The sequence below is a fragment of the Quercus lobata genome, chromosome 11 (assembly GCF_001633185.2).
Source record: "Quercus lobata isolate SW786 chromosome 11, ValleyOak3.0 Primary Assembly, whole genome shotgun sequence".
Lineage (NCBI taxonomy): Eukaryota > Viridiplantae > Streptophyta > Magnoliopsida > Fagales > Fagaceae > Quercus > Quercus lobata.
The window spans coordinates 27,742,355-27,769,098 of NC_044914.1; the positions used below are offsets into that span (position 1 = coordinate 27,742,355).

At 34.2% G+C, this 26,744-nt stretch overlaps 3 protein-coding genes across 3 annotated transcripts; 1 reads left to right on the forward strand and 2 right to left on the reverse strand.

Annotated features, from left to right (window-relative positions):
* Nucleotides 1-1,241: 1,241 nt before the first annotated feature.
* LOC115968732 (protein pxr1) lies at nt 1,242-2,044 on the reverse strand. The gene has a single exon (XM_031088222.1). It carries the CDS (start codon nt 1,982-1,984, stop codon nt 1,406-1,408), a length of 579 nt encoding a protein of 192 aa, XP_030944082.1. The 5' UTR covers nt 1,985-2,044; the 3' UTR covers nt 1,242-1,405.
* A 2,262-nt stretch (nt 2,045-4,306) lies between these two features.
* On the forward strand, nt 4,307-8,518 carry LOC115968636. Its single transcript, XM_031088077.1, has 2 exons — nt 4,307-4,467; nt 6,398-8,518. Exon 2 carries the CDS (start codon nt 6,568-6,570, stop codon nt 8,317-8,319), a length of 1,752 nt encoding a protein of 583 aa, XP_030943937.1. The 5' UTR covers nt 4,307-4,467; nt 6,398-6,567; the 3' UTR covers nt 8,320-8,518.
* A 2,227-nt stretch (nt 8,519-10,745) lies between these two features.
* LOC115968567 (LL-diaminopimelate aminotransferase, chloroplastic) lies at nt 10,746-22,485 on the reverse strand. The gene is made up of 10 exons (XM_031087984.1): nt 22,051-22,485; nt 21,795-21,871; nt 20,819-20,886; nt 19,862-19,978; nt 17,528-17,590; nt 16,782-16,886; nt 16,531-16,581; nt 14,964-15,284; nt 11,906-12,112; nt 10,746-11,291 (listed from the first exon to the last, which is right to left on the reverse strand). Exons 1-10 carry the CDS (start codon nt 22,128-22,130, stop codon nt 10,998-11,000), a joined length of 1,383 nt encoding a protein of 460 aa, XP_030943844.1. The 5' UTR covers nt 22,131-22,485; the 3' UTR covers nt 10,746-10,997.
* Nucleotides 22,486-26,744: the final 4,259 nt, after the last annotated feature.

Genomic DNA, 26,744 nt, shown 5'->3' on the forward strand with positions numbered 1-26,744 from the left:
TTTCAAAGTGAAGGTAAGATAAGGTATGTGTTTTATGTATGTGCCTATGTGCATAGGCATGCCAATTGTGTTGGAGCTCTCCACTTTGAACCTATTTAGTTTTCCACAGAGAAGGTAACAAAGGAAAGCACATTCAAAGAACAACCAATTGCTATATACCAAACCAATATTTTGCTAAAAAAGTGGCAAATATAATTCTTAATGAAATCACTAATCACTAACAGGAAATATCACAAGAAATGTCTATTAACACTCATGAACATGCAAATCACCAGCCTATGGTGCACTTCTGAAATTTTCAAATGCAAAGACCAGAGATTTTAAATCATAAAAACACACCAGATATGTACAAATAAAGGCCATGAAAAGAAAAGAAAATTAGTACCTTGGAGTACCCAAAATCACTAATCTCTAAACACTCACAATGGCATACTTGCTTCATAAGAGATGCTGAAAAAGAAATCCATCTTAAACATAGAATTATTATTTAAGACCTACATTATAACTAGAAACTTAATTTACATACCATTGCATGAAGTAACTAACTCCTGATATAAGTTACTGGAAGAAGTAGCATGCCTGCAACACAAGACAGAGTACAATTAAAAAATATATAAACATAGGTGATATCAGAAACTAAATCAACATGTTGGATAAGAAATAAGAACCTCATCGTCACTGAACTTCCCAGCCAGCATTGCACATCCTTGAAAGAGATCTCCTCCAGACGCATATTCCATCACGATAGCTAGACAGGTAGGTGTTAATTTTTTTTTTTTTTCTTTTTTAGTACATTCCAAGTGGGGAATGGGAGGAATTGAACCAAGTTGACCTAGAGATTATTGGCGCGTTTGTGTTAATATGACCTATAGTTGCATCATCATTATGTCATTGAACTTCAGAATACTCCTATAAGATGTTGAAATTGAACAGATCTTTTTGAATTTGACAATGATAGAATGGTTTACAATTTCCCTTTGTACAGTTCATCTATCTATAAACACAATATAAAATTTGGTTCATAAAAATCATAACTTTATATGAGACTACTACCATGCAACTTTCAATAATACTATGCAGAGTGTTTCCATCGGAGCCGTCCCGGGTTCAAATCCCCCAACTCCAACTATCGAATTATCAAAATAGGTTTGCAGAGTTGATGAAACTCAAACAAAACAAAACTAGAGATTACAAAAGCAGTTTCTACCATTCAGAAATTAGATAACCAAAGCTAAAAATATAAAAAAATTTATCAATATATAAACAATTTTTTTTATCTAATCCAATCACTATTAAAATCTGGGAAAATCCCATCCAAAATTTGAGATTACAAGAAGAACCAACAAAATGAACTCAAAATTGAAATAAAAACACGTAAATTGAGAATTTAAGATAACAAAAGCGACTAGTTTTTCTTCTTGTTGCCAAGCAAATCATCAGGAACAACCTTAAGGAGGTTCTTATGCTTAGACTTAGCGATCTTCTTCAAGGTCTTGGGATTGGTAATCTTCTGAAGCTTGGTACCAGACCTAAGAATGTTCTCCTTCTTCTTCTTCTCGCGCTCCTCTCTCTTCTTCCTCTTCTCCACCTTGTTCTGCCTTATCGTCTCCTTCAGCTCCGTCACTCTCTCCTTGTACGCCTTCTTTATCTCCTTCTCCTTCCGCCTCTCCTCGAAGTTCGAGCCCTTCCTCACCTGAGTCGCCGACGCCCTGTGCTTCCTCGTCTGCTTCCATTTCCGGCCGGAAACTCTCCCGGAGATCACGCCGTCGTAGCTCGGCTTCCCGATGATTGGCTTGTCGGGATTCTCCTCCGACGCCACCGCCGATCGTTTCGCCACTGGCTGAGATGCCTCGTCGATCTCCATCGAGGCGGAGGCGGAGGCGGAGGCCGAAGTGTAGTGAGCTTCCGCTTCCTCTCGCTTTCGCTTGTAGGTCTTGCCGCCGAAACCTTCGTCGAGGCCACGGAAATCGAGTGTGCACGCCATGGTTGATTGACTCGCGACACGAGCTACACAAAGAAGATGGGGTTTTAGGGTTTTGTGAGACACAACAGAAAGAGGCGTTTTTTAATGTTATATTTATTTAGACCAGGTAACGGGTCTGGTAGATTGGTTCGGATCGGAAACGGGTTGTCATAAAAGGGTTAGAAAGCCTATGACCCGTTTGCATCAATTAATACAGAACAGAAAAATGTATCAATTTTAAGCATTCAATTTTCCACCAGATTTTGTTAGTTGTGAGATGTTCCTATTACTTGAGAATATTATTGTTCAGTCTTTTTCCTAAATAATTTTTTTTTTTTTTAAACTCTCAAAATCACTCACATAAGTAAAGTTAAAAATGTGTAAATTTGCAAAATTACTACAATAACTCTATAAATTTATATTGACACTATTCACTTTACATATAGTTTTTTTTTTTTTAATGTATCCCGAAACTGAATGAAGAGAGTAGATGATGGTTATTGTCTATGAAAGAAAGAGAAACTGTTTAAAAAATCAAGAAAATTTGATATTTTAATGTAATATTATAGTATAAAATAGATAATTTGATGTGAGGTATTTGGAAAATTGAGTATGTAAAATTTAAAAAGTAGGTTCTTATGCCAAAATAGACCGATTTTTTTACAAAAGCTGATATAAATGCTCTAAGTCCCTAACCCTTACTTTTTTTGATCGATTTAGTATTGGATTGGCCCGCATAAAGATGAATTTTCTAGTTATACAAAATTTGACTTGACAAACGGGTCAGGTCATCGTCACAAAACCTATGACCCTTAAGGTTGACCTGTATTTTTTGCATTTAAAAAATCTTTTAAAAATAAAAATTTTAAAATATATATATACGTAAATTCTTAAGGGATACATATATATATATATATATATATATATATATATAATTCGATAGATGGGATGGGGAGATTTATATCTTGATGTCTCTATTGAAAACATTGTTCTCCCTCCAAAGCACACAACAATGGGAAAAAAGAAGTTTCTACACATTAAAGGGAGATAACTCCTTATAAACACATCCTCTTGTGCTTCGCCAGGAGATATGGGATTTCATGAATTGTATATCCCATTTTTGAGTCTTTATATTGTGAAGGATTAGTGGGAGAAACAATCTTGGAGTCCCACTCACTTGGGAAAGATATATACTTATATTGAGTGATCTTCATTCAATGTGTAGAGAATTTTTCTCTACTGTTATGTGTTTTGAGAGGGAGAGGTGGGAGAGCAAACTCATGAGGGGTATAGATGCTTTCAATGTGCTCAATCACCATTGGTGGAAGTGGGAACAACTTTCTTGAGAAAGCCTAGATTAGAAAGCTAGACTCCATTTGTTATATTTTGGTACACGAAAAGTGAAAACATGGGTATTATAGTGGAGTCGTTAATAATTTTATTTGGTACACGAAATCAAAGATGAATGTCAATAATTTTTTTTTTTTCAGTCAAAACCTATAGATTTAAGAAGGCCAAAACTTCAATCACAACAATCCCTCACTTTTCCTGATGAATGATGAGTGAAGTTTCCTTCACTTTTCCAGATGAATGATGAGTGGCTTTTCCTTTTATAAACATACTAGATGACCATTATGTTCAATGGGAATGAAATTATAAACATTTGATTCATGTATTGTGGAGAGAAATCAGATTTACTAGCATAGGCATAATACCCACCTACTCCGAGTGGCAAATTGTACTCCCACACTCATTCTTTTACAATCAGTGTGAAATAACTGATACGTGAATAAAAATATAAAATAGAATGTTTCAAACCATTGAGGGATTCCCAAAGTACCCAAAAAAAAAAAAAATAGAAAACACAAAAGAAAAATACTACTTCCCACAAAATCAGAAAAAGAAAAACATTGAAAACCAATTGCTTCAAAATTAATCTCTAAACCAAAACCTTCTTAACGTTGACACTACGATTCAAAAAAAGAAACCTGACTAACACAAAAGACTACTACTATCCACAAGACCAGAAAAAGATCATTGAAACAAGAAAAAATAACAATCCAACCTGAAGTCCTGCAATTGCTTGAAATTAAATTCAATCCCTGGACCAAATCTTCTTGGCTTGAAAACTTCTAAGAGTAAAAGAAATATGGAAGTTTTGGCAAAATTGTAGAAATAATTGTGGTATCACACCTTACTTAATAATGTTAGGTACAAAAAAAATAACACAATTTTTATCATAATTCACTACGTGACAGATTATGAGCAATGAAAATATATATACACACCATTTGATATCTACTATTCACAACTCGCTTGGCATCGCAATGTCTTGGAAATTTACAAAGCACCCTCATTTGACAAATTTAATGTCAGAAATACCCCTTACTGTGAGTCTGTGACCCAATCCCTAAAACTTTCGTCAGAATACCAAAACACTGCTCCTCTATCATCTCTCTCCTCTCTGTGTTTCGATACTCTCAGTCTCTATAAGATCCTCCAAGGTCAGTACTTTGAATTATATATGTTCGATTCTATGCATTTATGTAAATGGGTTTGTTTTATTTTGTTCATGCTTGAGCTCTATCTTGATATTAAGGTTTTCCAGCTTCAGATCTTAGGACTCTTAGAAAAGTTGCTTCCTTGTTACTAAATTTCCTCTTTCACTTCTTTTGTTCTTTTTATATCTGGGTTATTCTCAACATTAACTTAATTTCAATTTTAGCTTAACTCTGTTCTTTACTTTACTTTTGTTTTTATTTTTATGTTTTAAACTTTTCATTTGTTTTTTGGGATTGGTTACAAATTTTAGTTGAGAAAAAGGTTTTTTTTTTTTTATAAATAAATAATAATAAAAATTGGGTCAATGGCAGGAAATGAAATCACATAGGACATTGTTGATGAAAAACAACAAGAACAGCAATAATTATAGTAACAGTAAGATTGATTTAGCTGCAGATTGATTTAGCTGCAAAGCAAAGTGACTTTAATAGAATCTTTTTTCTCTTTTTCTTTTTTTTTCCTAATATATTGTAAATAGCATTTTTTTTTTTTAATGATATTCTGGTAGGTGAAACATAACAGTAATTTGAGGAAGGAAGATGCTTTTGATTTCAACAAATTGTGCTTTAGAGAAGGGGTGAAATATTTAACATGGATGCAACTTTCTTGTAATAGTGGCGTTACTCTTGCAATTGGATTTGATTTTTCAGTAGGATGAACCCCTCTATTTGATGCTATGCTTTTTCTATTTTGCTGAAAACAATAAAAAATAATAATAATAATAATTAAAAAGTTACTGTTCAGGGTTACTGTTCATGGGACTAAATGCACTGTTCATGTCTCATGAACAGTGCAAGAGGCGCTGATTCCCAAAAAAAAAAAAAAAAAAAAAAAACGAAGGAGAATAATCTGAATCCAAATGCATACTTACTGTCCTTAATATTTCTATTGAATATGTACTAGTGTAATGAACTTTTTAAGCATCTCTTCTTTTGCATGGAGCTCATCTAACTATGATATATATATATATATATATAGGCACATAAAAATTTTCTTGCAGTCACCAATTTTTGTTACCCATTATGGAATCTTCCCTTGTACTGACATAGTGCCTTTTTTTCTTTTTTTTCAAAGCAGCTGGTTATTTACTTTAAAAGAAAATGAAATAAAAATTATTATATGGTTCTTGTAAGTTGGACAACTTATATAACATTTCTGATCCATTGATTTTACCTGATTAAGATCCTCTAGAGCTTTTAGGGTAACAGTCCAGCATAAAGTTTCTAAAATCCTATCCATTCATTTTAAATGAGTGGATTGAGTTTTGTCACGTAATAAACAATTTAAATAGATACCAAAATGGTAATATTCCATGTTTGTTTAAATGTTGATGTGGCAAAATCCAATCTGGATAGGATTTTAGGAATTCCATAGTGAGGTTACCCTAAGAACTATAGACTATCCTAATCCAGTTTTACTAATTTGAACTTCATGTCATTTTCCATGTGAATAATCACTGTAGTTTTTGACTCTTAAAAGAGTGGGATGTGTCACCTCATTTCACACATATCATGATGATATTCAGCTAAAGCTCCTCAGATTTTTTTTTCCCCATTTTAATGAACCTACTTGGCATTCAATATGAAAATACAGAAAGTTACATGTATGCTTGCGCAAATAGGAGCATGCCTAATGATACGGGGAATATTCATCAGTCTACATTGGCAGAATTACTTATATATGTGTGTATGAGCATGCCTATGTTTGTATCAATACATGTAGGTTTCTGTGGTGTTACTTTATTTGGGAAGCCATTGTCATTGTTTTTATTGTGATTAACAATAATCACTTAGTAAATATTGCTTTCTTCCTTGAATGAAATTAATTTTTCCCTTTGTAAGATTGTAAACATAGCCCCTCGGCTTCTTGCAGACATTTTTTCTGATGAGAAAAACTGTTTCTGAGTTTCCAAGTCAGAAGTATGCATATATTGCAAAGATGATGCTTTTCATAACTTCTTTGCCTTTTTGGGAAGCAAAATGTTGGAAGAGTTGATCATATACATTGAAAAATAGGATTTCTGAGTTAGTATTCCTTACCACATGGAGGACCACTCTTTTGTTGTTGGTCAAGAGTTTCCCGATGTCAAATCTTTCCGGAATGCAATTAAAGAAGCTGCAATTGCACAACACTTTGAGCTACGTATTATAAAAAGTGACCTGATCCGTTACTTTGCAAAGTGTGCTGCCGAGGGTTGTCCATGGCGCATCCGTGCAGTTAAGCTTCCTAATGCCCCTACTTTCACGATAAGAAGCCTTGAAGGGATACATACCTGTGGGAGAAATGCACAAAACGGGCACCATCAGGCTTCTGTAGATTGGATTGTGAGTTTTATAGAGGAGCGACTTCGGGATAACATTAATTATAAACCAAAGGATATACTGCATGACATTCATAAACAATATGGGATCACCATACCATATAAGCAAGCTTGGCGAGCAAAAGAACGGGGGCTTGCAGCAATTTATGGCTCTTCTGAAGAAGGATATTGCCTACTTCCTTCATATTGTGAGCTAATAAGAAAGACTAACCCTGGGAGCATTGCAGAGGTGTTTACCGCGGGTGCTGATAACCGGTTCCAGCGGCTTTTTGTTTCATTTTATGCATCCATATATGGGTTCCTGAATGGGTGCTTGCCTATTGTGGGGCTTGGTGCTATCCAGCTTAAGAGCAAATACCTGGGCACCTTGCTTTCTGCAACTTCGTTTGATGCTGATGGTGGATTATTTCCACTTGCATTTGGTGTTGTTGATGTAGAAAATGATGAGAGTTGGATGTGGTTTTTGTCAGAGTTGCATAAAGCACTGGAGATGAACAGTGAAAATATATTACAGCTCACATTTTTATCAAATGGACAAAAGGGCATTGTAGATGCAGTAAGAAGGAAATTCCCAAATTCTTGTCATGCATTTTGTATGCGCTTCTTGAGTGAAAGCGTTGGCAGAGAGTTTAAGAACTCAAGGCTTGTTCATCTTCTGTGGAAAGCTGCATATGCCACCACCAGCATTGTTTTCAAACAAAAAATGGCTGAAATCGAGGAGATTTCTCCTGAAGCTGCTAAGTGGATGCAACAGTTTCCTCCTTCACACTGGGCATTAGTATACTTTGAAGGAACTCGGTACGGTCACCTCTCTTCAAATTTAGAAGAGTTTAATAGATGGATTCTGGAAGCTAGAGAGTTGCCCATAATCCAGGTTATTGAGCAGATTCAAAGTAAATTGATGACTGAGTTTGAAGATCGACGCTTAAAGAGCAGTTCCTGGTTTTCTGTACTTGCCCCATCTGCTGAGAAGCGTATGATAGAAGCTGTAGACTGTGCTTCTACATATCAAGTCCTTCGATCAGATGAAGTAGAATTTGAGGTTATATCTGCAGATCGATCAGACATTGTGAATATTGGGATCCATTATTGTTCATGTCGTGATTGGCAGCTTCATGGAATACCTTGCTCACATGCTGTTGCAGCTCTCATCTCCTGTCGAAAGGATATATATGCCTTTACAGAGAAGTGTTTTACTGTTGCTAGTTACCGCGAGACATATGCAGAGGGGATACACCCTATCCCCGGAAGACTTGAATGGAGAAGGGGAGATGTGGCTCCCATGGACGATGACCCTCAAGTTGTGAGGCCACCCAAGTTTCGTCGACCACCAGGACGCCCTGAAAATAAACGAATCTGTGTAGAGGACCTTAATCGCGAGAAACATACTGTGCATTGCAGTCGGTGTAATCAAACTGGACATTATAAGACAACTTGCAAAGCAGAGATTATGAAGAGTATTGAACAGTTTTAGGTGACTAATTTTGTACTTTGTAGATCACCATGTATTCTCAAGGAGTAGTGTAGCGTTGCTGTATGTAGGCCATACTTATATGTGAGGTCATGTAAAATATAGATCTCATAGTATTTCCGAATGTATGATAAATGCTGACTTTTGAGGAAAGGTAGATAGTTCATTGTCATATTTTGATGCTCAAAAAATTTCAGTTTCATTCTAGAATTCCATTTACGTGTACCTTCATTCCACGCCTTTTACAGGAGGAAGCACAATCGTTTAGCCAACCTAATCTCGTAGATGGAGGTCAGTAGATAATGTTCTTCTCCTCTCCTCTTCTTTCACTATCTCAAACTTACCTAGCAGTTACATTGTTCTTTCAAATACTAGGATGTTTGCAAGCATGAACTTATGCTTTTTATTGGAAATGTGTGAAACAAAACCTGTGGAGGTAAAGCCCGCATGAATGATACAAGAAGTTTAATGAGCTTTTTAGCTGCCAAGATAACAAAATAAATTGAGTTGAAGACGGAGGAGCAGCTTTACCTTTAAAATCAAAATCTTTCTTTCTCCTCAAATGTTTTTGGTGATAGGAAGAAAAATGTATAGCTACTGCCAATGTTATACAAAAATCTTACAAAATAACTTGACAATGAATTTAATTAGCGCCATATTAATAACATAAAAAATAAATGTTCAACAACAATCACAAGTTTAATATGTTAAAAACAATTTTATCATTTTTATGCCAGAGAAACTCATATGTGATACAGGCCATGCTAAAAGTCGAAGCACCAGAACTACATCCTTCATTTATAGCAAGGAAACAAAGGCTTTCCAAGATCTCTGTAATCAACGTGGTTGCGTGGGCCGTGGGAGCTCTTTTCTTTTATGGCAACGGAGATTTATACATACAATGCCTCTTGCGAAGTATAGGTGTAGCATCTTCTACTACAATAGATGAATATAGCCCACAGTTTGTCACTTGCAATTTTAGAGCCAGTTAGCATCTTAGGGCTACCCCCATGAGAGCTCGTGATAATCCATGAGAGCTCAGGTTCAAAACCTCTTGGCAGCATCTTGAGACTACCCCTATAGGATTCCTCCTTGTATTATTCTGAATACATATGAGACAGGGGGACTGCATACACCCAAAGGAATAATCAGATATTCGAAGATGACTGAATACCCTCGTTTGTCAAAAAATAAAAAATAAAAACAATACAATTTTAGAGTCAACAACATTTAATGCAGTTCCACCAAAGAAAGATGGGTAAGGGTTAGCTCTAGTGCACTGGAGCTAACATGATATGGGCACCTGTCAAAAATCGAATACATGTTTGTATCATGTTGACTACAATGCACTGGAGCACTAAAGCTAAACCGTGTCCAAGAAAGATAGCATTGAAAGACAACTTCCAATACTAAGTTATAGGTTAAGATTCTTTAAAGTTCTCAAGATGAGTAAAATTTATAAAATCTTATTCATTTATATGAAATTAGTGAATTAATTTTACCATGTCACTATCATCTAAACAAATACTATGGACTAACACAATTTTAGCATGTATTTTAAATTTTTGATGATGTAACAAAATCCAATCCTTTCATTTTGTAACAAATGAATAAGATTTTAATAACTCCACAAATTAGATTACTCTATAAACTCTAGAGGATCTTAGATGTACTCCACAAATTAGATTACTCTATAAACTCTAGAGGATCTTAGATGTCAAATACATTGATCAAAGTCAACGATGGCATAGAAGCACATCACCAGAGACATTACCAATATTACATCACCGAAACTGAAGAAGAGCCATTCAGGGACGCAGTGATTGAATTTTACTCTTGAAATGGGCAGGCTTCACCGAAGATTTGTAGTAGCTGGTCATCTTCACCAAAATCTAGAATCAAAGAACCTCTCTGAACACCTTGCTAAACTACCAAACAACAGACTTTAATTCATGGCAAAAACAAAGGAATTGGAATACATGGCCTTCGGCCAAAATTGACTTCTACCACTATTATATATGAATATACCACTGTTTCGAAAATATGTAAAGATCTACCATGTTTTGGTACTTGAGTTTGGGAAAATCGAGTTCTAAATAGTACTTGAGTTCCATGAACTCGAGTTCTTTTAAAAAATAGACTTCAAAATAGCTAAAAAATATTTGATGGAACTCGAGTTCCATGAACTCAAGTATCAAAAAAGTGATACATTGCTACTTATTTGTTTCTAAAACAATGATAGATTTCCATATATTTTGGCTAAAGGTGCTATAGTGCCATTTTTGTCGATGGGCTTTCCTAGACTTCACCATAGCTCAATGCTTCAAGGCTCCAGCTTAATCATTTCTATTTCAATTATTTTTCTTGTCCTAGAAGTGTTTTTGGCTATTGATTGGATCTCCTATATTTTACTAACACAGATTTCTGACATTTGAACTGCACTCTTCTTGGACATTAGTAGGAAACTACAAAATATTACAACATCTGCTTTCAATTTAAAATAACAAATGAAAAGTAAACTCTATTTCTACAACTGACAAAATGATTTCACAATTTAAAAATACAAATCCAAATAATGAAATGCACTAATGTCGTACAATTGCAGAAATCGAAGCAACTGGAGGCAGATGTGTCATTTTCTGCTCCAAAGAAGAGGCAGCAGAACAAGTTGGATCCATGGTTCACTTGTATAGCTGCTTGAATCTTTTACAAGCCTCCAAAACGTTTTTCCTGTGACCGAAGGCGCTTACCCTGATGAACCCATCACCAGCAGGTCCAAAACCACTGCCTGGAGTGGTGACAACATGAGTTTTCTCCAGAATCTCACTGAATACATCCCATGAATTTCTGCCAGGGAAGTGAACCCACACATATGGCGCATTCTTCCCACCATACACTTTAAAACCAAGTGAATCAAATGTCTCCACTATTATATTAGTATTTTCTTTGTAGAAACCGACCACATCACGCATTGCCTGCAAAAGTATAAATCAATAGATCTTATTATAACCAGAATAGGTAACGTTTTTCTGTCTGTTTGGCTAGTAAAGAGTAATGTCAAAAACAATATTAAACTGCATAATTTTTACCATTAAATAAATAAAAATAATAATAATAAAGTAAACAAATAAAGAACTATAATGTTTTAATCTCCTATAATTTTACCAAGAGAACAGGATATATGATGATAAAGGTTCCTTAAAAAAAAAACTATTCAGTAACCCCAGCGATACACCTGAAGGTTTATCAAAAAAAATGTTTATATACAATAAATATTTTAAAAAGTAAAAGCCAGATCAGAGAATTTGTAGAAAAGAGATACATTATTAAATTGCAATTTGTTTAGAGAAGACCAAACATAATTAAATTAGAATTAGTTTCTTGTTAGGTTGCTTTATTCTAATAAAACAACAAATTCTAATTGGTTTCAAAAATAATAACGTTGACATGGAAAAGTCAAAAACTGTTAAAAACTAATGTAGCAGCACTGGAGGAAGTTCAAAAAAAAGAGTCTGAATGCTTCGAGTTTTCTATTATATCATTAGATATATAGGTAACCAATCAGTGAAAATGAGACTACAAAACAGACCTTAAGGCCCTCTGGTGAAAGGCAAGCCAGACCACCAGCTTGGGCAATGTTGGATGCACCATTGAAGCTAGTACAGACAATACGGTTGAAGTCCTTGGCTACAGGAAATCCATCTGAAAATAGCAGTATCTTTGGAACTACAGTCCAACCCAGACGAACTCCAGTGAAACCAGCATACTTGCTAAATGATGATGTCTCAATTGCAACCTGCAACACAATATTTAAACATAGAAATTATATATTTTTGAACATTTCTGTCCACAACACTGAAAGGTGGAAACCTATCCCTAACCATAACGTAAGCACCCTCCTTTTGCCCAAATCACAAATCATTGATACCAACAAAAATATAAAATGACAGCTGCAGCTAGGTACGGTTGATATCAGTTTGGTTTGGTCAGTGTGAAGGGGAACTTCAATCCTGAACCAAGGGCCTCGGTTTTGCTCTTGGCAACCAAAGCCAGCTGATACACCCACAGAACTGCACTATACCAACTGAGCACGCAATGGTTTGGTGCAATTGGTTTTTTTCCCCCTTAACAAAAAAATAAATATTAATAATAAAAATAAAAATAAAACCCTCAACATCTAGGTTCTTAGCAATCAAACAAAATAAAAATCAAGCAAAAACATCACATTTAAACAGATCAGAGGGGGGGAAAAAACCCAAAACCAAATTAAATGAATGGCAAAGCTCAAAATAGAACCTATAAAATTAAAGGAAAAAGGAAGGGATCCACCTGATTCATGGAGGAGGAAGAAAAAAACCATCCGACGTTAAGGAAGGTTGATTAGGAGGAACTGTTCAGCATATATCGATTAGTAGAGAGGGAGGTATGGGAACTCCACATTCATGACAAGGATGATATGCATGGAGGAGCCACTGAGGCCCATGTCACCATATGAGATGAGGATTTAGGCAGAGTGGAGTGAAGATGAGAGATGAGTTGGGGGGAGGGGGCAACTGAAGAACAGACGAGGAGAGAATGCATTTACGGTTTAGGGTTATATAGAAGATCTAAAACGGTGTTTTTTTTTTTTTTGTGAAAGGAAAATAAATGCAGAAATGAGCTTGATGTGGCTTGAACTTGGGACAAAGGTTTGAAGTTACAGACTGGAATAAGTTTTTAGTAAGGACATTTCTGCAAAGAATAGCTCTCAGATACAGGTCTGGCATAATGTACCTTTTTTTCTCACATAGGTGTCCAATGCTCTATCAACAACACCTGAGTAATCCCCCACTTGTGCAGTACCCCCATTTCACACACACTAGGTAAATCAGGGAGAATCACTAACCGAAACCCAAGGTGTTGGTAAAATACTTAAACTCAGGACCTCATGTATCACATGGAGCTTAGGAACGACTAGACTAATTTCTTGGAGTTGTCTAGTATAATATACTAGAAATGAGGAGATAAAAGCCAAACGTCTTATGACTCAATGAGATTGCCATATCCTCCCATTAAGGAGAACATGAGTTGAAATCACCCCACTTGTTGCAAGCAGAGGAAAAAAAAAAGGGAGATGCATCAGCTACCCCATGAAAAGGAAACATTTTGAGGTGCCATAAGGCACAAATCCCTTGGAATTGTCTAGCATAATGTACTTGAAAGGAGGAGATGAAAATTGGTGACAGTGCATCATCTGCCTTCATGCAAAGGACACATTTTGAGATGCTATACCTATATGACACAGATTCATTTTTTAACATGAGGTCATTTTAGAGAAAGTTATAGCAATCAACACCACTGATAATCAAAGCAAAAGTAGCAGAATGCAAGACATCAAATCTAAAATATGGCTTCTAAATCAGGATAAATTGAAATTTTTGAAACTTTTTGAGAGAATTGATCTTCTGAGCTATATTCAGGTGGTATATGGTGGATAGACTAGACCCTAGCAAGTGAAATGTGGGAAGTGGTAATGAGTTATTTTCACCCAAAAAAAAAAAAAGAGTTCATACTTCAACAGAATGGTAAGCATGAGCCAGATAGCAAGTTTAGTACTAGCAATTCTTAAAAATGGCCTCATGCTCAATAAGAAATATGCTTAAATTGGCCTTTGGAGCAAGTGGCACCTCCCCCACCCACAAGCATAGAGCAGTAAGTAACCCCCCAGGTGCGAGTCTTTCCCTAGAAAAGAAAAATAAATAAAAAGAAATAAGTTAAATGCTATGAAAAATATATTAAAATCTGAGTTGGGACAAATTGGGGAATTTGTCTACATGTGGTTATGGTGAGTTTATTTGTGGATTTTGGAATTAGAGTTGTTGAAGAAAGGGTTATGATGTTGTGTTAGAAATTAGAAGGCAGTTTGATGAGTAATTTGATGGCTATTTATTAAAAGAAAGTACATGGGAATTTAGGGTTTTGATGGGTAAAACCGTAAAAAGAAAGGACTTGATTGGGGTTGCAAGGAAGAAGGAAAAGAGTGAATTTTATGGCGTTCAGGGGCTGTATGAACAGTATTCGTGAACAGTACGACAAGAAAGAGATGAATAAGAAAAGAGAGAAGAGAAAAGGTAAAAATAACCCTAAAAGACTCATGCCTATACCTTTAAAGCCACATGCATTTTACTTCAACTGGAATTAGACCCCTTAAAACAATTCTCAAATAGGCAAATTTACAAAGTAATAGCAAATTAGTCCTCCAAGACTACATCAAAATCATTCAAAAGTTCATTTCAAAGATGTCCAAACATACCCTCGACATAAAAATAATTCTCTTATAGGTATGGATTTTGAACTTCACAAAGAAAATATTTTCCAAATTACATAACCATAACCTAAGAAGCTTCCAAAAGTGTCTTTATGGTTATAGGAAGACAAAATGAAACAAAATCAATTTAATAGAGATTAAATTTGTCAATTATGAGTGAGGAAAGTACACCCAGCCATATTTTCTAGGACACATTATTGATCTCATTCATCTGAAATCACACAGCATCTCTCAGTGTTGACCAATGCAATAACAAGGATAAAATTAGCAAAACAAAAACAAAATTAGCATCCAAGGGCAGATTTGCTGAGAAAAAATCTAAAAACAATTCCAAAGTTACCTCTTTGGCTCCAGGAATTTCATAGATGGAGCGGGGGTTGTCCTCGGACGTATACATGGCATAGGCAGAATCATAGACTATGATTGACCCATTTTGCTTAGCAAACTTTACCAGCTGGGTCAGTTGCTCCCTGGTTGCAGCAGCACCAGTAGGATTGTTTGGTGAACAGAAAAATATGATATCTGTTCGAGGAACAGTTGATAAATCAGGAAAGAAGCCATTCTCTGGAGTACACTTCATATATTCAATCCTCTGATACTTCTGGACATCCTTCTGAAACTGTCCAGTCTGGCCCATGATAACACTTGAGTCCACATAAGCCTGCAGTTTCATCCATTTCTAGTAAGAAATTGATCCTGCACACCTTTAAAAGCTTAATCACTCAAAAGACACCCCAGGTAGCTAATACCTTATCTAACAGACCAGCCCAATGAGAAAATCATTGTTTTTCTATTTTTCTGAAAGCAGTGTGGATTGTCAATATGGTGAGAAATTATGACTTAAGTGGTAGGACTGCCTAAACAACAACCAAAGTAATTGTCGAAATTCAAAGGTAGCCCAAATAAAATAAACCAGATGTTAGATCTACAATACTTCTCGACTGTAAGTGAATTACCAGGCATAATCCTTATTAGTGTAGTCAAAGGTAAGCTGGGTGCTTGCCCAGGCGCTCAAGCAAAGGCCAGGAGCCACTAAGATGCCTCTGAAGGCCTGAGGAAAGGCACCTTTAGTGAGGTACCTTTAAAGCCTAGTGAGCACTTGAAACAATCTATAACGTACCTGAGGTAAAAGCCTCAATGAAATTCAGCCAAAGACCAGAGAGAGACAGCAGTCCTGCAATTATGTATTTTAATTAAAGTTTATGGCTCTCCCCATCCTCTCTCTCCCTGTCCTCATCAATTTAGAAATAGATTTTTATTTTTATTTTTATTGGTAACGTACACAGATACACCAAATGGGACTTGAACCCACAACCTCAGCCTCCACCTAGACTTTATAAGGGGAGGAGGTGCTAGTTGAACTAGAGGCTAGAGCTCATTGTTTTTGCTTTAAAGTTTCAATCATATAAAATTTTTAACCTTGATATTTGCTCTTTTTCTCATACATAAGCTTGTTTTAAAGCCTAATCTTGGATTACCTAAAAGTCTCCTACCAATTTGAAAAATTCAAACTCTGCCTAATAAGCATTAGATACATATGATATGAGTTCATTATAGGTACAATACTTATATTTAGAATTTGGCACCTCATTACACTTGGGTTAGCGCCTCTTTGGTGCCTCAAGCCTCAGGCTATACAAGGACTTGGCCCCTTTAAGTCATTCATCCTCATATTATCTAAAAACTAACTTCCCAAGTGAACCTTGTTTTATCCAGCTACAAAATTCTACATTAAAAAAAATAAATAAATAAAACAAAAACAACTTCAATAGCGAATGATTAGTGTAACTTAATCCTAACCCTATATATCATATGAAAATAGAAAATTTAAGAAGAAAATGGAAAATGACTAGTCAAATGCAACTGACTAAACAAAATTTCTTTTATTTTGTAGAATAGTGAATTACCGGGTATGATGGGTCTTGCACTGCCATTGTAACATTAGCCCCAAAAAGAACCTGCAAGTGTAGAAAGAAAGCAAATTCAGATGGTGTTGAATAATACATTATTGATAATGATACAAATGATCACTAAGTACAATAACCAAGTATAACCCATCAATGGTAAATAAAAGCACCTCTCACATGCAAACAAATATAAACACAGGCAAAGATTAATGTAAGGAATTTAAAACCAAAATGTGAAAAATTAACCAAACCTGAAGGCGGGAAATATCAGATTTTGCACCATCTGAGACAAATATGTCGTCTTGTGTTACAGTAAGACCGTTATAAAATGTTGAACAAATTGCAGCTCTCAGAGCCTGTACCAATCAGCAATAATTTTAGTCTACAGATATCATGAACTTTATCGTCACGAGGAAGTGAAAAATCTCAATGAAATCTCATATTAATAATAAATAAATAAGAGGCTTCCATTCTTTGGCTTTGCTAATCTGTTCTTAGTTCTGTCTGGAGTCTATGTTTGATCAAATCAGATTTGAACCTAAAGGAGGGGTGTGTTAGTTCAAGAGCCAAAATCTAAATTTCAGCCAAACCTTGATCATCAGCATCAATCCCGATGTTTTGATAGGTCAAAAAAGTACGTGTAGCATGTTTATGAAACCATTTTAGCCATTTGGTTTATTGAGAATACACTAACAATTAGAAGCACTCAAAAAATCCAGCCATTAGAAAATGGACCGGTCACAAAAACTTTCTAAAGAGATCACATAAGTTACATTTAAAATTATACATTTAAACTCTAGATCCATTGCTTATATTATGCATACTGTCCATGTATGTTTCAAGCACATTTTATGCCATATGAACATGCAAGGGTAACTCTACATCTTCAGGACACATTAGAGACAATCTGTTCAACATTTGTAATAGAAGTATCTAAAATTAACAGGGAAGTTCAACTCCATGAAACAGTCAATTAGGAATCAAGAATGCCACATACTTTTTCACCCTGCTCATCTCCATAACCACTGTAACCCTCTAGTGTTGACAATTCATGTGCTCTCTGCCAAAGTAAAAACAATTTGAATCAATGATAAAACAAACAAGGGGTCTGCTCAATCGTAAACCATATAAGATATCGAACCGTGCTAAAATATCATCAAAACATAAGAAACCATATGATAGTTTTAATTATGTCAATCAAATAGCAATCCTAAAAATGCTGTTTGGGTTAGTGCTTGAGCAAGAATTCTGTGAGTCGTAGAAAATAAAAGGCCAAGTCAACAATTATAAGGAAGAGAGATCCATCTTCACAAAACTATCAAGCATCTCTGCATGAAGAGATTTCCTTAAAGAAAAGAAAAAAAAAATAAAGTAAAACCAAAAGCATGAAAAAAACAAAGACAACAGCATCCAATGATGTAAAAAATGCCTCTAGCTATTCCATGATATGGCACCTTCAGTGCTCCAATTTCAACCTCAATACAAGCAAGGGCCCTAATTGAGTCCAAACTGAAGATTGTAATTAAGTTGTGGATTGGAGATGTCAGATGCCTGATAAAATTATTCTTTATAATGATTATAATCAAATTGACCCCAACTTAGAGACAACCAATCTGGGTGGAGAATGATGTCTGAAGAGGCAATGCAATGCCTTTAACCCCATAATAAGCAGTAGCCCCATTTACACAAGAGCCTTAAACCTAGCTCAGATAAATGGTACAGAACCACACTTGTTTTCAAGGTCACTTTTCAAAAAGCATCCCAAAGAAATCCATACTTGACACCTATGAAAGAGTAAAAGAGCAGCTCACAAATATAAATAAATAAATATATATATATATATATATATATATACATATAAAGGGACTTTGATACTTCATACCTAAACACGCAAGCTTCTTGTTATTCACTGTGCACAATTATATGCCTAGTGAACAGCTTTATGACTATATTTCTTTTGTTAAGATAACAGGGATTAACTGTCAACAACCCAAATCTCAGGCTTTAGGTTTTATCCTCAAGGCTAGAAGCTTGACCAGAATCACCTTCTTAAAAAACTTCAAGAGAAACAAAAAAGTAGACTTGAAAATGGCAAGATATTTGAATAATAAAACGCACTTGAAGAAAAACAAACAAATAAATAAATAAAACAAGTGGGGATAACAAACTCAAGACTTCATTTGGAAAAGGCAGCAATAAAAACACATTTAAGATCAAGAAGAGAAGAAAGTGTGTTTGATCAACATCGCCTTTTATCAACCATAGACCATTCCAAAGTTTGTCATCATAGATGCCCATGACACTTGAAATTTTCAATGTCTAGAATATAGAGTGATACATTCCTATGACCTGTACAAATATCAGTAGTAATGTAATGTGATAGGAACATTTAACAGAAATGATTATTCGCACTTTTTAACCCTTTGTACATTATGAATGTACGAATGCATATATATAGAAGAGATTGCCAACATGAGGCAGCATCCTTATCATAATTTTTACTTGTGGAGATTTGGAAATTATGTTCCACTTAATCCCTATTTCATGGCCACATATATTTCCTGGCTATAGAATGGTAAACATTTTTCTTGCATTATATTTTCAATTTAGCTTTCAAAAAAATAATTTTATTGGCATGTTACACAGTACACACACAACCAGCTGGTTTTAAATTCATAAACCCACCCTCCACCTTGTGCTTATAAGGAGAGGATGTGCCATTTGGGCTAGTCTTCACTGGCTTTCACCAGATATATCTTCAGCCTAATTATAAAAACTGCTCAAATTGGCCACTTAAATCACCCTTCTACTTTTTACAAATATAAGCACCGTTTGAAATTGAAAAAATAATGTTCCTAAAAATTTCTTTTTTTTTTTAATACGAGTACAATGTTCATAAAAATTGTCACCAGAATGAATGTAAGATGCTCTCCTTTTTGTAACGTGAGACATGGCAAATGCAACAACAACCATATGGTGTGTTTAGTGTAACGTGAGACATGGCAAATGCAACAACAACCATACGGTGTGTTTCTAAACACACCATATGGTTGCAGGAAAAGGAAGTGAAACATGTCTAATTTTTATTTGTCCCAGAAGCCAGAAACTGCACTTTGATTTTGCATAACAAAGCTATACGGCCAAATTGGAATTGGCATCACTTTTTTCAAAACCTAGAACAAATATAAATTAAATTATTCAAAATTTCCAAACATTTTAAATCAGAAATTTCAGCATTTTTCTCTGTACATATTCTGAGCAATGAAGAACTGCAGAAACATCAAGAAATTAAAATTTTAAAAATTAAAATAAAAAAAAAATTCAAACATACCTTTGCCATTGCAGAAGTAATAACTTCCGGAATAGGCTCAGTAGTGTCACCAATTCCAAGGCTTATCACTTGTGCATCTGGGTACTTCAGCAAGTGTGCAGCCTTCCTCCTAGCAATCTATTTGCAAGAATTATAAGCACAATATAGGATTACTTATAAGTTTATTTAAAATAAAGATAATGAAAAAGATTTGTGGGTTGGGTAAGGTTGGGAGGCCAAGTATATACATACAAGAAACTGACAAAACAATATAACTAAGCAATATTATTTTCTCTATTTCATTGCCTTTCTTGGTCATTTTTTATATCAAAAAAATGTAAAATGAAATTCCAATTCAGGGTGATAGAGACATCCAAAGCACCATTCTGCTTCACTTTCATAGGAACTCTGGTGAACAGGCAATTATATTAAATTTCCATGAAAATATATCTAACAGAAAGAGATGGTGAAAAAGAATTTTTCAAAGTTTCACTTAAACAAATGCATTATTAGATGGAGATCTTGAACAGAGGAAGATACAGGAGGTGAGACTGGTTATATTTTTGGTAAACAATAGAAGACGTCATGGAAGAGACATAAATATATAGAGAGGAAACTATACTCCGACATCCAAGCTTTATTCCTCTATTATTTTTATTTTTATTAATAAGCAACAAGTTTCCTAACAAAAATTGAAAAAAATAAAAAAAATAAAAAAAATAAAAAAGGCTCAGTACACAGAAGGTATACTCAAATGTGTCAACCATGCAAAAATAAAAGAGCAACATAAACTAGAAAAATCTGAAAACTCCTAAATGAACACAGGAGAAAAATCTTGGATACTGGAAATCATAAGTCTATGGTCCTAAGAAACAAATGATTTACCGTAATATCAATCACAGGTCAAATAAATGATGTATACAGATCAACAACAATAGCATAACAACATAACAAGTAAGAGCACATGCCATCACAAACCTCTGGAAAAAGGTAACCCGCTTGAAGTTTGGCCATGTTTGCATTGCGAGAGACCTTTGTCGTGTAAGCTTCACAAAAAACAGCAAAGGTTTAACTTGTTTCCAAACCATGAAGTTTTAACACCATCAAATTACTGTCAATGATGCAAATATTCAGTTTTTTTTTTTTTAAGTGCAGGGAGTAAATTCCATTATACACATGGCCAAGAGCCTAGTGGCTCAATGGCATTGCCCGATTCTCTCCCAAGTATAGAACTTTGGTTTGAATACCCCCCCCCCCACCTTGCCGGAAGGAGAAAAAACAAATCATTAAACGCCTGTTCTCAAAACCACCACAAGATCACTGCCTATGCTCTGTAATGCACCAACCACTAACTATAAACAACATAAACCTTACGCACATAATGTAAATACAGGCATTGCCAGACTAAACATATGATACCAGGGCTACTACCAAATCTTACTACAAGCTTACAACCTGATGTATCAACTTTTATACACAAAACAAAACAAAAAATAACTGATTAATGCTAGGAATACTACAAAATTTACAACATAAGTTTTACAAACTGACGTATCATCGATCACAAAAAATTAATTCAAACAGACATTTATGATGTGTTGAGGTGGCACCAATCACATTTACTCCCACATCATCGTAGGCTTTTTCGAGTAGATTTAATATTTTCCAAAATAATTATGAAATTTATTTACTACTAAGTTCCTGAAGAGGCACCATTCCTATAACTATAAGTTGCCAAGTCAGTTTGTCAAGAAAGTTATTATTTAGAAGTAAAACTTTAGTCCGTTTAGCATTTTCCATGTTTCATGACCCACCACCATTCACATTCCAGCAACAATAACAACATCGGTGCCAGAACAAAGTAACATTTTATAAGCCTAACATTTTGAAGAACACAACACAACAAAAACTAATTCAAAATTAAGATTTGAAATGAAGGCAATGAAAATGGTACCAGTCTGAGCCTCCTGAGGCACTGCAACACATTTACAAATACCGATTCTTTTTGCCGGAACCGAAACATTTTTACTTCTGCACAGCATCAAAAACCCACAAATATTCAATTAAAAAAAAAATCTAATCTTTTACACCCTAATAGTCATTATTTAAAAATCAGGGTATTATAAATATTAAAAGATTAGATCTTTCATTTTCCAGAGAACCAAACAGCGAAAAAAGAGAGAGAGGGAGAAGAATGGAGAAATGGGTACCTCGAATTAAAGCTGGAATGGGAAAGGAAAGCTGAAGAAGATGAAGAGATTGGAGATGAGAGTTGTTGCATTACAGACATATTTTCAGGTTAGAGAGATATGGGATTACGGTTTTTCTTTTTTGAGATGAAGAAATTTTTTTCTCTTTTCTTTTTCTTTTTTTTGAGACAAAATTAGACAGGAGGAAAGTCCGAATTGAGTGTATAACAGTCAGTTCAGTGTACAACACAAACCAAAGTCAAATGAAGCAATCACAAACAAATGTTAATAAAGCAGTAAAGCAGTAAAGCAGTAGAGAAGTCTCAGGTCAAAGCCGCCGCCAGCTGAAGCCCTACGGTAACCATGTTGCTGTTTATCAAATACAATTTTGCTGAAGCCCTACCTACTAGCTCTGTTTTTTTAACAAGGATTTTAGGCCAAAGTTTTTCCTAAAATAGTTTATTATACTATGTTTTAACTTTTAAGGTCATACGCTACTAAAACATATTTAATAATATGCAACTTGTAAGAATCCAAGTCACTAATCATATGGTTTGGTTTGGTGAACCTGATAATGTTTTGTTTTTTTTTTTTTTTTTTTTGGGTTGTGTAGGGACACATTTTGCAACCAAAACCCAAAATGTGTGGGATATTAGCCCAATAAACCCAGTACAATAAATTTATAAAGAGTGGATTAAAGAACTAGGTTCTAATGAATTTGACAACGGCTAGTATAGATGTAGAAGATGATTAAGCAAAAACAAAGAACATAGAGCTAAATGAATTCACTGTCTGAGGAGATAAGTTTTCATATAAATCAATTAGACATGTTACAAGTGCAATTTAGATTGCTACAGTGCCTTTTCTCTCTTTTTCCCCGGTCTCTTCCTCATGAAGGGTCTCTTATATTATGTAACTCCCTTTGGACTATCTTGATCCTACACTTGTTGGTCATCTGAATCATTATCTAAGTATTCATCCCATCAGACACCCTCTTTGACTTTCTGTGAGTTGTGATAGTCAAGGCAGCACTGTTCAGAGGTATTCTCCACATAAATGTGGTCAGAAAAGTAGCTGCAGTGCATTCAATGCGGTGGTAGCAGCTTTCCCTTAAATATTTTTGGGTTCCCATCTTTCTTGTACGTTTATGGCGTATGTCCCTATCATTAGAGTTTCCTGAAAAGTCACTCTGATCATTGGAATACATATTTGAGTTGTACTTATCGTATTCGAGGAGATATTCTTTCTCGGACAACCTTCCTATTTGTATCTTGCTCATTAAATCCTGAGCCTGAATCGTTCATTATCATTCGTTTCTCCTCGGACCACTCACGCTCTCAGCCAAGGCCCAACGCCCAATATATAATTTGAGGCCCTTAATCCTACAAGTTGGATTTGGTATTTGTACTTATCTTCTTCTTTTTTTCTTTTTTTTGGAAACTTACTTATCTTTTTTTTTTTTTTGAGGAAATACTTATCTTTATTTCAAGCAGTCACATCAATAATAATAATGATATGATATGATAATAATAAGAGGTTGAGATAATGTAACCATTTGACAACTTTATTTGTATATTGATTATTCTATTGGTTAGCCTAAAACGTTTGTTACTATGGCTAGTTATCATAGTTTTAGCCTCTGTTTAGATATCAATGAAAAATGAAAATTATTTTACTATTTAACTTATTTTTGCTACTATTTATGGGTCTCACTATACTTTTTGGTACTATTCATGGACTCCACTATACTATTTTAGCTAACTTTTACCTTTATCTATAGTATTTTCAACAATAAATTTTCAATTTCAGCAAAATAAACAGTATACAAACAGACCCTTAATGAGCACAAGGAGTATATTAGCGAAAAAAATAAAAACAATGATATATTATACTAGTAAGGGCTTCATGTGCAAGGCACGTGTTGCCCTTGAGTGAGAAAATTTAAAGTATAATTTTTTTTTGGAAATAGTATTAAATCGTGTATTTAAATTTAAAATAGCTATTTAATATATGACTATATATTTAGTATGATAATTTATTAGGAAAAGGTAATTGATATCAAATGATACCATGTTAGCGATATCAAAATTCAATAAGTGTAAGACATATCAGTAAAAAATAACTAACCCACTAACAATTGAAAGAAATATATTAGTGGCTAGTTATTTTTACACACATATTTCTCGTTTATTAAATTTTGATACAGATAATGTGGTATCATTTGATACAAAATATTTTTTTCATTTCTTAGATCTATTTACTAAAGACAGTATCTACTCACAAAAAAATTATACTAAGAATGATAACAAATATCATCATCTTTCAAACAATAAACAACTAAGTTTTGATAAAACATTGTCATAATATTTAAATTTTCGCAATAAATGATGACATATGTTACAATTGAAACTCTTCATCAAATTAAATACCTACAACCATTTGCAATAAATATTTTGTTATTCATACTTCCTTCTTTATCATTTTATTTTATGAGCCCAACTACAATGCTTAGCTTAATTTTTAACGAACACCTTTTTAAGAAAGAAAACAAATAAGCTAGCAAAAAGAAAAAAAGAAAGAAAACAAATAAAAAAAGAACAAAACAACAAAAGACATATGTCATTGAAATTTCCATTAGATAAAATTATAAATTTAGAATATTTAAACCACTAATAAATTAGTATTCTCTAGGTAACAAATAAAATATCATACATCACTATAAGGACTGAATTTGGATTAGACCCAGTATAGGATTGGGTTTTAGCCCAACAAGCCCAAACAATGAATTTGTAGAGCGTAGATGAAAGAACTAGATCTATTCCAGAAGAAAGACAATAAAAGTTGTTGATTTAAGATCATTAAACATAAATAAGATAAGAAAATCTATCTTCGGCCTGGCCTGAGGAGCTTATATTATAATGTCTTGTTAATGAACAAAGTTACAAGAGTTCACAGTATTATTACAAGAATTTCTTGATTTTTTCTGATCCCCTTTTTTAGGCCACCTTCCCATGCTATAAACTACAATCTTGGTATCATCCCTACCATACACGTGTAGGTTGGATTCTAGGAACTTCTTCTTGTCCCATCCAACACCTCCCAGAACCATCAACTAGTAGCTGTAAGGCTACTTGATCACTGTTCAAATATCACCTCCACATTAATGCGGCTAGAGAGTTAGTTGGGAGACATTTAATGTGGAGGTAGTAGCTTTTGAAGATATTTGTTGTCACCCTTTGCTCATCCCTTATCCAATGCCCGACTCTTAGTCGTGATGCAATCTTAAAGGATGCCTGGGATGATAAGACATTCTTACTGATCTCGGATCCCCGTTTATGAGATGAATTTTCTCTTCAGATGTATTTTGGACTATCACATACAATCCTTATTTCTTCCTCTTATACCATTTCCATTATAACCTTATTTAACCATCCTCAAATTGGGCTATAGGCCCAATTCATACAGTTTTAATATTACCTTCTAGATAATTGCTCCCCTCAATCACCATTTTTACTTTTTAGGTATGACTAGCACATAAAACTCAAAATACACGAAGAAATTTGTTGGGACATTAAAATTTAGTGAGTCATTTTAGATATTGCACAACTAAATATTTTAGGAATCAGAAGATTTTGTTAGGGTTTAACTAAGAGAATAATAGCAGGGACTATATACTTGTCTACGAAATATAAAGAAGGAAATTATTTAACTTTAAAGTTAGGGCAATGAAACTACCCCGGACATAAAGGGGAAAGTACTTTTTTTCATAATTCTTTTTTATTGGTAAAACTATATGTTTTTTACTTTAAACAATGTGTTAAAAAATAAAAATAAAAATAAAAAGGCCAGCCCAAGAAAACTGTTCGTAAAACAATGAATTTTAGCTCAATAAATTGGCTTAAAAAAAAAAAAGGTTAGGAACACAATAAATGTCACGATATTTTCTCAATATCTTTATTTTAGCTATGGTGGGCCCAGGTATGATATTTTATAATTTTATTTTAAAGTAATGCTACATCCACAACAAATCCTATGTGGTAAATTGCTATTAGTTTTTAATTGGAATAACCACTTTAAACTATACATTAAAAATTATAAATAAATAAATAAAATAAAATAAAATAAACAACAACAACAATAACAACAAAAAACAAAAAATCAGTAAAAGAAAATTGTGTGTGAAATAGTGAATTTTTGCTCACCAAGTTTGACTAAACCGAAAAAGAAGTCTAGGAATACAACAAAATGTCACAATATTTTCACAATACCTTTATTTTTGGCCCTAGTAAGTTTCGGTTATTTTATAGAAATGCTATCCCCATAATATTTTCATAACAAACTCTAGAGGGTAAGTTGTTACTAATTTTAAAATAGATCCACGACTGATTTCACTTTTTTATCCATTAATAGTAGATTATCTATGATTTGTTGTGAAATGTTATGGACTTAGTATTTTTTTTTATTTGATCTATAAGAAACCGATATCTCAACAATTGTGAAAATACTAGTTAAAGGCCCGTGCGTTGCACGGTTTTATGTTAAAATTTATAGAATATATAATTATTATACCAAATTAGTAATTATTAAACGAAATGAATAAATTGCATTGGTACATCAAATATAAAATGATTGCACTTCAATACAAAATTATCTTCTAACATGCCAATTGTGCTATAATATCATTTGTAGTTACATGTATCAAACTATTTGCATAT